At 33.3% G+C, this 16,163-nt stretch overlaps 2 protein-coding genes and 1 long non-coding RNA gene across 3 annotated transcripts; 1 reads left to right on the top strand and 2 right to left on the bottom strand.

Moving 5' to 3' along the window:
• Positions 1-107: 107 nt before the first annotated feature.
• LOC139996753 (uncharacterized) lies at positions 108-1,481 on the bottom strand. Its single transcript, XR_011802337.1, has 3 exons — positions 1,038-1,481; positions 408-781; positions 108-348 (listed from the first exon to the last, which is right to left on the bottom strand). It is a non-coding gene; the product is annotated as an uncharacterized lncRNA (long non-coding RNA).
• Positions 1,482-6,454: 4,973 nt separating this feature from the next.
• LOC139996714 (uncharacterized) lies at positions 6,455-7,209 on the bottom strand. Its single transcript, XM_072021242.1, has 3 exons — positions 7,149-7,209; positions 6,867-7,072; positions 6,455-6,772 (listed from the first exon to the last, which is right to left on the bottom strand). The coding sequence occupies exons 1-3, from the start codon at positions 7,207-7,209 to the stop codon at positions 6,455-6,457; spliced, it is 585 nt and encodes a 194-aa protein (XP_071877343.1).
• Positions 7,210-7,903: 694 nt separating this feature from the next.
• LOC139996713 (E3 ubiquitin-protein ligase XIAP-like) lies at positions 7,904-8,942 on the top strand. The gene is made up of 3 exons (XM_072021241.1): positions 7,904-8,293; positions 8,548-8,590; positions 8,752-8,942. Exons 1-3 carry the CDS (start codon positions 7,904-7,906, stop codon positions 8,940-8,942), a joined length of 624 nt encoding a protein of 207 aa, XP_071877342.1.
• The last annotated feature ends 7,221 nt before the right edge of the window (positions 8,943-16,163 follow it).

The raw sequence follows: 16,163 nt of genomic DNA, 5'->3' as shown, positions 1-16,163 counted from the left end.
TACAGGCAATATGTAAATGTATGTAAATGTATCTTTATAAGTAAAAATAGAAATGTACCATATGTGTTTTTAAGTGTACTATGTTAGTATAAGAAATAATACTAATGTGCTATAACATAACATATTATATTTTTAAATTTATACATTAAATCAGCTTTAGTATATAACAAATAAAATAATAACATATAGTTAGATATAACTAATAAAAGGTTATAAATTCCTTTTGTGTCGCTGATTTTTTATGATCTATTTACCACTTGTAATATAGCTTTTCTGTCAGCTTCATTTTTTATACCAATTTCAATTAAATCTTCATTAGTTATAAGTCATAAACAAATCAAAGTCAACCTAAAATAAATTTACAATATTAATTTATAATAAAATTTTATACATACATACATACATACATATCGTTGGTGTATTTTCCCTCAATACATTTTCATCGTTCATAGTTGGAGGAACATTTTGTTGGCGCAATGGACTAAATTCAAGCACATATTCAACACAAGTATCAAGATCTTCTCTGTCTATACTTTAATATTTAAATCTTGTGACCGAATGGACTGTAATCTTTGCAGACAGTACAGTTAAATTAAAATATCCTAGTTATTTGTATATGTTTCTATTGCGAATTGCTAGCATTGATGGTAATAATAATATCTTCTTTTTCTTGGATCTTAGCTTTCACATTCTCTATTCTGCCAGAAGCTTCAACTTCAAGAGTAATAGTTTTCCCTCTTAAGGTCTTAACGAAGATCTGCATGTTGCTAGATCTGGGGGACTGTAGGAAAAGACAAAAAGATTCTGTTAATGTACAATATCGTGAAAAAATATGCAGTGGTAGTAAATCCAAAAATAAACATTTTCTAAGCAATAGCTGTAAATTTTGTTAAATTTTTAATTTATAAAAACATCATTATAATCAGCTGAAATTTTGTTAAAAAAAAAAAAATGATGGCGTCACAGAGTATGGGTTACTTGAAAACTTATCCAATACATTTTTACATAAATATGGAAGAAACAGCTGTTATACTTACATTTCCTGAAATAATTTATAGAATAGGGTAGACAGTTGCAACACAAGTCCATTTAAATTTGTTTGATAAGCAAATATAGAAAAGCTTTCGATGGGTAATTCACAGTAAAGAATGTCAAATAATGTACAACATTAACAAAGAAAGTTATTATATAGAAATATTATATTATTGTTGCATAGAAAATCATTGAAAAATGTTCAGAGTAATCCTTTTATATCAATTAATAATAAACCTTTGAATTTTTCGATATACGACTCTTTCAATCGCAAGTTGTTTCCTTGGATGTTATCGTTTTTCAGATGCTGTTTAAAGCTGTTATTACATTGGTTTTGCTTTTGATATTTAATTGATTCATACAGATTAATTAGTTTTGTATGCTGTGTATTTGACCACATTGCACAGCCATTTACGAGACATTGGATACGCAGATAAAAACAAACGTGACGGACGTGACGGCGGGATGAACGTTTCACCTAACACAGACGTGAAATTGCCTTTAATGAATCGGCCGATACTTGAAAGTACCGATACTAGACAATAAACACCCTAACGGCCCCGTAGTTATCCAAATAAGGGTGGTCGCCCAGAGGTTGATGCATCATAAACATCGTATGTCGAGGTAGTCTGAGGAGCCGCTGTAAATCTTAGAATCAAGTTAACTAATATCCCGTAGATTAGCAGGCGGCCTTTGTTCTATCAGCCCGTATACCTGTCACCCGTCATACTCGATTGCATTGAAGAAAAACTCATTTAGGCTATTGAAGGTTTCATACAAACATAGAATGTTTAGAATAATAGGTGAATTTTCTCAGGAGAGATAAAGCCAATAAGAAACGCACCCGTTATTATAATACCGTTATAAATAGAAAGATTTTTCTTTTGAAATTCTACTTGCTATTTTCTTAATAAATAGAAACGTACAGCAAGATACAACAAAAATGGAAAATTTAGAACGTTCACTTGTGGCCCTAAGAATCTTTGCTGCCTAAGACTCATAAAATGCAAAATGCTAGAGAAAAATAAAGAAAATTAAAGAAAAAACAAAAGAAGATAGATACGTCGCTACATTGAACACGAATATAAACATTAAATATGAGACATTGAATAATGAGTATGATCACTCGTTTTAGCAATTTCAGGATTGTTAGTAACAAATCAGAGGCATCGACAATTTTAATGGTTTTACTTTGTCGATACTTTTTTTCGCATTTGACAAACGACAACGTTTCTTTCAATATTTTTCAAGATTTAATTGCTTTTCATGCAAAGTGTATTGCTTTAAGTAATAGCTTCAATCTTCGTTTTTATTATCATCTAGTGCATACGCAATTAACAATTTAAGTGCCACACAAAATATAAGGTATATTGTTGACAAACATAAGGAACATTTGCGAAAAGTAACAAGTGACATGATATGATAGATAAAATATAATATAAGATAATGCTACGGCGTCTTATTATTCGCATCGCGAGAGAACTTTATCTGAAAATTAATTTATAAAACGTTAGAAACGGTTGAATTTTCCTGCAGAAAGCCTGATATTTCACATATTGAAAAACTTGTGTACTTATTTGTAAAAATAATTTTATTGTTTTATATACAGGTAATGATAATACAGGACGGTACATAAGGAGCGGTACGGTAAGGGGTGGAGCATCAGTGAAATTTGATTGGTCGACAACTTGCGCACTCGACACAGTGCCTTATGGTGGGATGAAGGAGTAATGTGGTAGGGATAGTAATATAAAATAGACACGCACTAGCAGCAAGGATTCAAAGTTTTTGGATTCAAAGTTCGGTATTACTGTAAGAGTGGAATAGTTTGTGTGATTGGTTCGTACGATAGTGCAGTTTTAGTAAATTTAACAATATAAAATATACAAGTACAGGATATTAAATCTTTGTGAGGATTCCATTTGAAGAGTTGGTGAGCTGTTGTAGCGATACCTAAACATCTCATATTCGTAAGTTTTGTCTGTAATATATTTCTGTTTGATCAACTGTACACGTATAATATTTCTCGAAAATAAATTAACTAAAAACGTTTTACCATTTGTAAGTCAAAATATCGTAGCGAAAGAATTTATGTAGATTGTACAGAAAGTTTCGGGATCCTTCAAACGCTTCAAATATCAATTAAAATCGCTGTAATTCTTCAAAGACAATTTTTAACTTTTGCGCTAAAACACACGGAACTGAGATTACTTCGATAATATCGGCTTGTTACAATTACTAGGTATTTTAATTTCTTTCTTTTTCGGTTTTTTTTCCCTTTAAATAGGTGTGAAAACTCTACAAGTGACAATAAGGACAAGATGTTGCATATATCTAACATCCAACCTGTGCTACCACAATACGAAGAATCTCCAGAACACGAAGAATCGTCAGACGATTCAATTTCGTCTGATGTGATTCAGATACCGATACCGGCATATACCAATCGTTGGCACCGGTACCGACACCGGTACCGGATGCCGGAACCAATGATTAATCCAGTGTCGTCGGTTCCATCGACGTCGCGTGGCATTCGAAAACATCATGGTGATTTTCGTTTTGAAGCAGCAAGACTTTGGAGTTTTCGAAACTGGCTTGTACCTTTCGTTGACCCTGCCAGTCTTGCAGCAGCAGGATTCTATTATACAGGCAAAATGGATAGAGTCAAATGTTTTGTGTGTCGAGTGGTGGTAAGTCACTGGTTAGAGGGTCGTACTCCCATGCAAGTTCACGAGATATGGTCTCCAGAGTGCAGATTTGTCCGCAATGAAGATTGCGGTAATGTGCCAATTGGTACACACCCTGATGAAATTCAACCGACAGAACGAAGAAATGGAAATATATTATGTCGTTATGGTTTAGAATATTCGCAGTCCTTTGATTTTAATGACCATCGATTTGTAACAGATGCAGAAGACCCGACGGCATATGATCTTAGCCGTTTGGGACTAAAAAAAGTTAAGAAACCAAAACATTTGGATTATATTACTTACCAATCCCGATTAAATTCATTCTCAACATTTACTGATACATCTATGAATAAAGAACTATTAGCCGATGCAGGCTTTTACTATAACGAAAGAGATCGTATGTCTATCTGTTATCATTGTGGACTTGGTGTAGTAAGTTGGAGTCCAGGAGAAAATCCATGGGATAGACATGCAATTTGGTCTTCAAGCTGTTGTTACTTGATAACAGTTCGTGGCCACCAGTTTGTTAATGATCTAAGACAGCAAAACATCTACGAAAATTATGAAGAAGTAAGTAGAAAGAAAAGAAACTTACACCATGAACCATATGTATAATTAATAATTCCAATATATACTTATGTACATTACATTTATTTCAGGAACCAATAGTTGATGACGATACGAGATCCGATAGTGAAGAGGAAACTAACGAGATGACTCTCGTTGAGAAATTTGGTAAGTAATAAAAATAAAATCACAAATTCTTTAATTTGTGTGAAAACTGTACACGTATAATAAATTTTATTATATATTATATTTAAATATACTGTTTACTATTTTAGCTGCTCTGGAGCAAAAAAATAAAAAATTGAAAGATACTCGATCGTGTAAAGTTTGCACGGAACGAGATGGAACAATTATATTCCTACCCTGTGGACATTTAGTAACATGCTGGTATTGCTCGCGTGCTTTTGCACGATGCATAATTTGCAAAACAGAAATTAAAGCCCTAACTCACATATATTTGCCATAATACATGCACATCTATATATATAATTATGTACATATATAAATTAGCATGTTCATATCTCTAATATGAACATATTTTATAGTTGTTATCAAATTAAAATGTGTTATAATATGCAAATAGAAACAATAATGTTAATAAAGTTAACTTTTTTTTTTTTTTTTAGTAATCTAACTAATTGTTCCTTGTTTTATTCCCCTTATTGTTAGTAAAATGAAACTGTATTATACATATATATTTCAAATCATAAAAATCATAGCTTACTTTTTCTTTTATTATACTTTCATTGCTTATGCTTCGCTTATAATCTTCTCTGTTTAAAAATAGCTACCAGAAGAAAAAGATCAGAGACAAAAACATTTGACGCAAAAGGAGAAACTATCAAAAGCTAAATCTGATATAGGTAGCAGCTCATTTTTATCCAGTATACACATATTTATGATTCTAAATTCTGTATGATTAAGTTCAAGTTACATATAATTATTCTATAATTTATTAAATTGGATCAAAACAATATTGCGTTGATAATGGCAAAAATAAATCAGTTAGGTCAAATGAAAAATAGTGAATCGAGTGATTGTCTAAATTTGCGTTCAATTCCGCATGATCCTAAAGCAAAAAAAGTGTACTTATTAATAAAGTATTATCACACATCAGGAATACAACAATTTTACAGCCATTTCGTATGTAAATTCCCGCTATGGGGAACAGCAGCAATGAGCCATATAAGCAAAATTGAGACAATACAAGCTAAAATTCTTAGAACGATAGTAAACGCCCCATGGTACGTTAGAAACGATGACATTCGGAAAGACCTGGGAATACCAACGGTCAAGGAGGAGATTAACAGATTCGCAAGAAGGTACAGAGAAAGAATAGAAAAGTACCCGAACCGACTGTCAGCGGCAACGGTCAACACATCAAACATAGAAAGAAGACTAAAAAGGAAACACCCAACAGACCTCACAAAGGATATAACCTAGCAAACACGACGATGGTACCCCGATGGGGGTAGCCACCCACATGCTATATTTTTATTTTTATTTTTTTATTCACTAAGATATAATATTTTACCAAGTGTCCTTCTGGACAAATTGTAAAATCCAAACAAATAATTAAAAAAAAAAGAAAAAAAACAAAAAAAAAAAGTTTCGTATGTAAATGTATGTAAATGTATCTTTATAAGCAAAAATAGAAATGTATCATATGTGTTCTTAAGTGTACTAAGTTAGTATAAGAAATAATACTAATATGCTATAACATAACATATTATATTTTTAAATTTATACAATAAATCAGCTTTAGTATATAACAAATAAGATAATAATATATAATTAGAACTAGATATAATTAATAAAAGGTAATAAATTCTCTTTGTGTCGCTGATTTTTTATGATCTGTTTATCACATCTAATATAGCTTTTCTGTCAGCTTCATTTTTTATACAAATTTCAATTAAATCTTCGTTCAATACAGTTAAATTAAAATATCATATTTAGTTAGTATATAATATAGAGTAATAACTAATATACCTCTGCAAAGCTTACGTTCTTTCTACTTTTTGAACAAGTTAGCATCACTTCATCTTCATCTGCATTTACGAATAATTGTTTATCTTTTGTTTCATCTTTTATATTCAAATTAATTTCCTCATTACGTTTAGTTTGTGTAAAATATATATTTGGAGAAGTAGGTAACAGTTTGTTCAGATTTCTGCGTGATTTGTCTCTAAACTTAATGCACAAGGTTTTAAAAGTTCTTTTGAATCTTTTATGACATTGTTGTTACAGTTGACATTATTGCACATTGTAGTATCGAATGTAACTATCGGTATGTTATGAACATTTAAAGGAGACTTATTACTATTATTTTTATTTACTAATTTGGAAAGACTTAAACAGTCCTTGTTATCTGGTTCATTTGCTTTAAGAATGTGATCAGAGTTATCATTCCAATAATCTTCTGTGTTAAAATATTTTGCCAAATTTTTTATTTCTGGTACTATTGACTGCTTCATCATGCACTGTAAGCATAGTCATCTATTTGAAAATTAATGATAAACATGGATAAAAACTCTGCCAACAATATTATGTATCGTTATCGTATTAATTTTAAACAAAATGCAATATCTTACTACTTTTTGAAACATTAAATCCTAATTCTATTAATCTAAAAAATAAATTTTTATCATTTTTCATAGCAGCAATGCAAAATGGTGTAACATCATCATTTAGAGAATTCAATAGTGCTGATGGACATGCTTCATATATAGTTTCAAACGTATCTTTATTTATTGCAGCTGCCAATCCAAAAACAAACATGCCTACAAACGAACAATAATAAAGAATTTACTGATATAACAACATTATATATTTTCACACAATACATTAATTGTTTACCTAAATCAGTTGATATATTATATATATAACATGATATAATAGGTAATATATAATATAACATAATGCTACAGCGTCTTACTATTCGCATCCCGAGAGAACTTTATCTCAAAATAAATTAATAAATTGTTAGAAACGGTTGAATTTTCCTGCAGAAAGCCTGTGTGAGATGTTTCACATATTGAAAAAATTGTGTACTTATTTGTAAAAATAATTTTATTATTTTATATACAGGCAATGATAATACAGGACGGTACATAAGGGGCGGTACGGTAAGGGGTGGAGCATCAGTGACATTTGATTGGTCGACAACTTGCGCACTCCGCACAGTGCCTCATAGAGGGATGAAGGAGTATTGTGGTAGGGATAATACTATAAAATAGGCACGTACTAGCAGCAAAGATTCAAAGTTTTAGGATTCAAAGTTCAGTATTACTGTAAGGGTGGAATAGTTTGTGTGGTTCGTTCGTACGACGTCGTCAATATCAGAAATGTTTCCGTTTTCGATGCTAACGTTTAATCTACTGTCGTGGATTTCATCGAAGTTGCGTGGCATTCAAGAACAACATGATCTTCGTTTTGAAACAGCGAGACTCTCGACTTTTCGAAATTGGCCTCTATCATGTTCCATTGACCCTGCCAGACTTGCAGCAGCAGGATTCTTTTATACAGGCATATCGACTACAGTCAAATGTTTTGTGTGTAAAGTGGAGATAAGTCAGTGGACAAAGTATAGTATTCCCGTGCTAATTCACAAGATGTATTGTCCAGAGTGCCCACTTGTCCGCCATGAACATCGCGGTAATGTGCCAATTAAATCACGTAGCTACTTGAGACCAAGAAGAGTTAGCAAACTAGCAAATTTGAAATATCTTACTTACGAATCGAGATTAAATACATTCGTAGCATGGCCTAATACATATATTAGAAGTGAAAAATTAGCCGATGCTGGCTTTTACTACAACGGAATAAATGATATGGTTATTTGTCACCACTGTGGAATTGCTATAGACAATTGGAGTCGAGGAGAAGATCCGTGCAATCGACATGCGACTTCGTCTCCAGGATGTTGTTATATAATCAAAGGACGGAGCTGTGAATGCATTAACAATGTAACAGGCCAAGATCTTCATGAAACTTTTGTAGAAGTAAGTAGAAAAACTTACACCCTGAACCATATGTATAATTGTAAAGATGTAGGAGGGATTCGGAAATACAAATAATTCACTTTATTCAGCACACAACAGTTAAACACATATCTTATACTCCGAAGACCTCGTAAACCTACTCGCATGCACGCTTGTTGTCAACTGACTATTCCAGATGCTTCTAAAGGACTGCCAATCGTCTGCCAATAATTAATAATTCCAATATATACTTATGTACATTATATTTATTACAGGCACCAATAGAAACTACAGATGAGAATCATGAGGGATCCGACAGTGTAAATGAAACAAACGAGATGACTCTCGTTGAGAAAATTGGTAAGTAATAAAAATAAAAACACAGATAGATCATACATTCTTTAATTTGTATGAAATCCGTATACGTATAATAAATTTGTATTATATATTATATTTAAATATACTGTTTACTATTTTAGCTGCTCTGGAGAAGGAAAATCAGGAATTGGAGAATGCTCGATCGTGTAAAGTTTGCACGGAACGAGAAGCGACTATTACATTTTTACCTTGTGGACATCTGGCAACTTGCCGTTATTGCTCCGCTACTTTTATGAAATGCATAATTTGCCAAGGAAAAATTACAGCTGCAGTTCGTATAGCTTTTGCTTAATACATGCACATCTATATATATATAAAATTATGTACATATATAAATTAGCATATTCATATCTCTAATATGAATATATTTTATAGTTGTTATCAAATTAAAATGTGTTATAATATGCAAATAGAAACAATAATGTTAATAAAGTTAACTTTTTTTTTTTTTTTAGTAATCTAACTAATTGTTCCTTGTTTTATTCCCCTTATTGTTAGTAAAATGAAACTGTATTATACATATATATTTCAAATCATAAAAATCATAGCTTACTTTTTCTTTTATTATACTTTCATTGCTTATGCTTCGCTTATAATCTTCTCTGTTTAAAAATAGCTACCAGAAGAAAAAGATCAGAGACAAAAACATTTGACGCAAAAGGAGAAACTATCAAAAGCTAAATCTGATATAGGTAGCAGCTCATTTTTATCCAGTATACACATATTTATGATTCTAAATTCTGTATGATTAAGTTCAAGTTACATATAATTATTCTATAATTTATTAAATTGGATCAAAACAATATTGCGTTGATAATGGCAAAAATAAATCAGTTAGGTCAAATGAAGAATAGATTTATACATTAAATCAGCTTTATTATGTAACAAATAAACTATAAAAAATAAGTAAATTGTGTCGCTGATTTTTTATGATCTATTTATCACTTCTAATATAGCTTTCCTGTCAGCTTCATTTTTTATACCAATTTCAATTAAATATTTATATTAATATATATATATATATATATATATATATATATATATATATATATATTCACGTGGGATAGGGACTCTTTTTGTTTTACGGGTAGCACGACGTTATTTGTTTCACGGACAGAGCTACCCCCTTATATGTTTTACGGACGACCATACTTGAGAGACACTCATTTCCCAAATGGACGGACACAGAGCAAGATCAGAGACAGACAAGATCACAGAATAATTATTTACAATTTTGAAGACCGACGGAGAAAGATCGGTAGTTCAGGACGTTGAAAATCGATTCTCGATTTTCCGGCAAACATTGTACGGAACTTGTTATTTCCCGTTTATGTAATTTATTGTTATTTATTGTTATAGACGGATATCGATTGTTGTTTATTTTTGTATTTTATCTAATTATTTTCACAATAAAACTCGATTTTCAGAATTCAAAATCGATCACCTGAATTATCAAAAGATTTACGATCGTACATATATATTTTCTGCACCGAAAAGTATCCTCACGGACATGGGACGAAATTTCGTATTCGACATGTGAAAACCACTTCTTTCCACCCGCGATCTAACGGATCTCTTGAACGAACACGTGCTGTAGTAAAAGATCTTATTCGAACTTGTAAGACCGATCGATAAAACGACTGGGACGAAAATTTAAAACTAATATGCATGGGATACAATACTTCGGTACACGAAACGACCGGACATACCCCATTCGAACTAACATTTGGACGACAAATGACTAACATGCCGTCCTCGATATCAAACACCCTCACCCTAACTAAAGATGAATTATTTAAACTCTGGAGGAACCGACATAACGCCTATATAGCGAAAGCAAGAGAAATCACTGAATCAAACAAAAGGCGGTATCAAAGAGATCAGATTCGAAAAATTATCAAAACACAAACTATATTCCAAGTAAAAGACAAAGTATGAGTACATAACGATCACAAAACCAACAAACTAGATCACGAATGGCTAGGACCTGCAGAAATCCTCCCCTCTAATCCACCCACCTATCTTATCGAACATTCCAACGGTCATACGCAAAGAATCCACGGTAACAGGCTAAAATCCTACTTTTCAGGAAGAAGACCGTAACATGGATCATTATAACACTCGAATACATTAAAAGCGATCTAGTGGTAAAACCACTAAATTACGCCAACATTTTCTTGGAACACATCGACGATTGCTATCTGTACAACAAACAAATAGATATCACCCTTATAGTAGGCCTTAACGATCCAATCAAGTTGATAGATTACAACTCGTAATAGATTTAATAGACCGACAATGTAAACCACCTTGCGCTCACATACCAGAAATAAGCAGCCTAAAATTTAAGTACAGAAATTTTCAAAACCTGACTCGGCAACTCAAATTATTATTGCATTATAGAAGCAAACGCGGATTGCTCAATGTCGTAGGCTCAGTATCCAAAACTTTATTTGCAACTCTCGACGAAAGGGACCTAGAACTCATTAACGAAAACATCGACACATTATTTGACTCCAACAACAAAATAAAAACAATGCTTAATGAGCAAACCGCACTTATCAAACGCGTGCTAGACGACACCAAAACAGATCAACTCGAAAACCTTGCCAACGATATACACAAGATTGAAAACCACAATGAAAAAAACGAAATGCTAGTCTCCCTAGTAATTCAAACTGAATCTACCATATCGGAACTGCATGTTAACATCGACGAAATTTTTAACACTGTCACGTTAGGAAAACAAGGAATCATAAATCCACAAGTTATAGAACCTGAACAATTCTTAAAAACACTTGACCAAATAACGAGACTAAACTTTATGACTAATCATATCGAACCTTCAGATCAAAATTTTCAACTAATTCTACATCTAAGTAAACTAAAAATATACAAACTTATACAATATACAAACTTATAAACTTATACAATACAATACAATGTGCCGGTTTTGGAAAACAATGAATGGAAAATAACTAAAATTTATCCGATACCTTCCAAACAAAACTCTGTATTCGTTGCAGCTGTAATGGAAACTGACTTGATACTAACCAACTCAGAACAATACACCTTTGCCGATAGTCACTATTTAGACAAATATTGTAAACGAACAGCAATCATCCACATTTGTAAAAGAACTGAACCGAGTCACAATAGAACCAATTCACCTGAATGCGGGTCAGAATTAATTAATAATCAACGGACAGTCAAAACTTGCCCGACTGCTGTCTTCAAATTGGAAGGACTGACGTTCGTACCTTTGCAGACAGAAAACCATTACATTATTATTCCTAAGAAGAATGTACAAATCGACGTATTATGTAAGACACGTAAAATCCTAGAAATTAGACAACCAAGTTTAATTAGCGGGAAAACCGGGTGCATAATCACATACGATCATAATATTATGAAAATAGGAGGATCACATAAAAATATCTCTTACGAAACCAAACTTAAGAATAGTATATACAGCTTCGAAGAAACAGACGTTCTAATATTAGAGAAAATATTAGAAACAGCTCCAAGAGTAACTCACAATTCTAACCGATATAAAGCCGACCTCGATACGTTGCAAATGCAAATCAGTACCCTGCAATGTGAACGACGCATAAATTCGTTGAAGGGATATGGCATATTCACACTACAAATATTAGGAATCGTAGTCCTAGGACTAGGAACAATATATGTAATGTAGAAATGTAAACTTTTCGAATGTCTACGTCGATCATTTCCCAAAAATGTATGTATCAAAATACTCTGCCCTACCGCTCGCGTAAACAGGATCGGTCAAACATCAACAGCACCAAGGACGGTTACTTACCAAAACATCGCATAAGATGAAGATAGCGGGATCATCCAAATCGGGCGACCCACCAGAGTCATACGCTTCAATGAAGCAAAGCGAGTCTAAGAAGGGGGAAATGTCACACGCTCAAGAAGACCACCCGCTCAAGAAGGGCCGCTCGCTCAGTAACCGGATAGATTAAACACCCTGCATGCCACAGCTATCGAAACAATAACTTAAAAGGCGCCTCTGATACACCCTCCAAAGGGACTAAACCCTCCTAAACAAGCGCTCGAATCAGTCTGTTGTAACATTTCAAACCAGTTTGTTCTAACATTCCCAACCATTCTGTTGTAACGCTTGAACCGTCACTCTGTTGGATTTCTATAATAAATTTCATTGTCGCATACGAAGTTCAATTTTCTTCGCCCTATTCGTGAAAGAATCATTTCGTTGGAACCGCGATGCGAGGAGATTACCGGCGATCCGTTAATTTCGCGATTTCTTGTGTCTCCGACGTGATACCAGCGAAATCAGTAACGCCGGGAGCTGTCAAGTTTGAGGAGACAAAACCCGGTGGTTGAAGAACGCAACCACGCAGCCTCCCGCCACAGGTAGGCAAAGTAGTCACGACAGTCACGAATCCCAACAACGAGGTAAGCTTGTTCCTTGCATTCCCGATCCACTATCCGCCGTAACAATGGCAACCGCAGACAAAATTACCTCGTTGTGTCGGAGACGAGGCCATTATAGCCGCCAATTCACGCTCATATCGAAACGACTGGATGAGTACGAACAATCCGGTCGTCAGGATGAGTCCGATTTATTATTCCTCGAAAAACATCTGGACAAATACGGGCGTGATTTCAACGCGATCCAACTGGAGCTGGCAGAATTAAGCGAGGAGGAAGACGCACGCGGCATCGAGATGTCGCAACTGTATTACGATATAGGACAACGTATGAACCAGCTCTTAAAAGCTTTCAAGGAGCTTCTCATAAAAGGGATTGCTCTCATTACCTCTATTTTTGATGCAATTCGTCGCCTTGAATACGATACTAATCTTGAAAAATATCATTAATTACTCTTATCCCTAAACTTGGAAAACCTCACAATCTGCTTACTAAAAGGCATCACTGCTTTCCCCACGCCGTAGCAAGATTCTTTAAACGAAGTCTACTCTTTATTCTTGTTCCCATTCGCGACCAAACGCGCGCAACCGCGAAGTTAAGACACGACTCTGCGACTGCAAAGTATATGGAACACATACATATATATATATATACGTGCTACGATCGCGTGCGAAATAGCCGTGCGCGACCGAACGTCGATGATAGAACATCAGAAATCCTTACTGAAGATTATTTATTTATTTATTTACTTATCTACTGTATTAACTTATAATATTAACTTATTAATATTAACTATTACCTTATAATATTATTATTATTGTTATATACGTATAATATTGTATGCAATATATAACGGTATATAGGGTGAAACTGTAGAAACGTTATCTACCCTCGGATTTCTATGATTTTTGGATATGTTGCAGAAATATTTTAAACAACTTTTACCTATTTACTATACTGTATATAAAGATTGAACTTGTTTAATTTTCAATATATTGGTAAGAAACTACCGGCTCGATTATACTGTACTTCTGCTTATAGTTGTTCATCTGCGAGAGCGGCGTATGCGTCGGTCTGGTTGCCAGTCGTCGGTCACTTACCTTTTGTACATTAACAATTATTTAATTATTTAATATTTGAACCCAATACATTGATGATATTTACTTTTAATCGAGTTATAAGTTACCGGTTATAACGGACTCTTGCAGCCTCGCATGTGTACGTTGTGCACGAAGCCTCTAGGCTACGAAGCCGCCCTACCCTCGTTTCCAAAGAGAAGATAAGTGACCGGCAATCGGTAACCAAACTAACGCATACGCTGTCACAGTTGCACAACTGCAGATGCAGAATTCACTGTAGCGATGTCGGTAGTTTTTCGCGAATATCCCGGAAACTAAGCGAATTCACTTCTTATATAGGAAAAGCTTATTTGAAATATCGATTTCTACAACATATTCGAAAACATCGAAATCGAAGAGTAGTTAACGTTTCTGCAGTTCCACATACCAAATCGTATTCTCTTCAACGCTATTCAATTTTTATGCGAAAGATTTTTCCATAAAGTAAATCATTTTGTAATGATGTTTGAAATGATAAAGTTAGATGCTTCATTCTATTTAGCGTAGATTATCATATATTCAAAGGAATAGCTTTCTGTTCGTTCATTAATATGGCATTACTTAGTTTTTATCTAACTGGGAAATGTAAACATTTTCTAATGTAATTTCAATAGATAGATTTCAATAAGAGCCAATGGAACTTTAAGATCATATTCCGAAAGAACGATTCATTTGCGACCCATGGTTCCTTGCAGATATTACGCGATTCATTAGATATCCATTACACGATGCAGTACAAAAAGTTTGGCTTTGAAATTCTATTATACGGTATCTTTCATTAATAAATCTCCACCGATATGAAGGTGTAGGATCGTCTACCAAAGTCATGAGATATAATTCCTGAATATCCTGAACAACCAATAGCCTATAACCAAATTGCACAACATTTAATCATGTTTCTTTAATGCAGTATAATTGTAATATCTTCTTACTTTTTTTCTTTCCTATACTCTGTTGCTTTTGACGACATATCTTTCGATTATTAGTTTATAACCTTAAACGAAGATAATTAAAATTGAGGATTATAATGATTTAAAATGAATTATACGAAAACATGGTACGAAAATCAACGTAATCACATCGTACATGTATTTATAATAACGACAACGGTAAAAATTCAGGACGTCGAAGAACTGGGAATGCCATTGGGTTTCACTTTTGGAGGAAGAAATTTCCATAATGTGTCACTGGGTCAAGGTCAAGAACCCATAGCGGAAGAAGCCATAGAACTTTCGGCGAACCAAGGCCACTGGATTACTTTGCGAAATGTTCATTTGGTGAGGAAATTGTTGCCTACATTAGAAAAAAAGATGGAACAATGCTCGGAGAATCCACATGATGATTATCGATTGTTCATTAGTGCGGAATCCAGTCCTGATCCTCCTGAATCAATAATACCTCAGGTAATAAACAATTGTGTAATTTGAAAAAGCAAAAGAAAATATCCAGTTTTAATTAACCTAACCTATGTACTAATTATATACCTTAACCCTCCGTCGGTAATATGGTATTTCACAATTGTCGGTATTTCAGTAACGTGGTCGGCATTACTTGTTTTTCAGGTACTTGCCTAATTTCTTACTGTTGTTGCTTTAAGAAAATCTAAGAAAATTCTGAGGTATCTATTATAGTCCCTAATTTACTATATAATTGATACTTTAGCCAATAAGTAGATAATATCGATAAAGTATTTATTAAATACATAAGCAAGAAAATTATGTAAATATTTCTCCCTTTCTCTCTCTATCTCTTCCTTTCTCACTATCCCCCTCTACTTGCCAAAGAATATGAATGTTAAATTATAATATATATCATAAATGTTTGTATACCAATGTATAATTTATAGGTAATTAAAAAAAAAAGATAAAAATTCTGGCTACAAAGATATTGGGTTTATGCTGGGGTATAAAACATATATATTTAATCTCAAATATATGAAAACATTATACATATAACATTAACAAATTGCTTTTATT

The sequence above is a fragment of the Bombus fervidus genome, chromosome 18 (genome assembly GCF_041682495.2).
Source record: "Bombus fervidus isolate BK054 chromosome 18, iyBomFerv1, whole genome shotgun sequence".
NCBI classification, from domain to species: Eukaryota; Metazoa; Arthropoda; class Insecta; order Hymenoptera; family Apidae; genus Bombus; species Bombus fervidus.
Note: the sequence above shows the minus strand (reverse complement) of the source record. Positions and strands in the feature narration are given on the sequence as shown.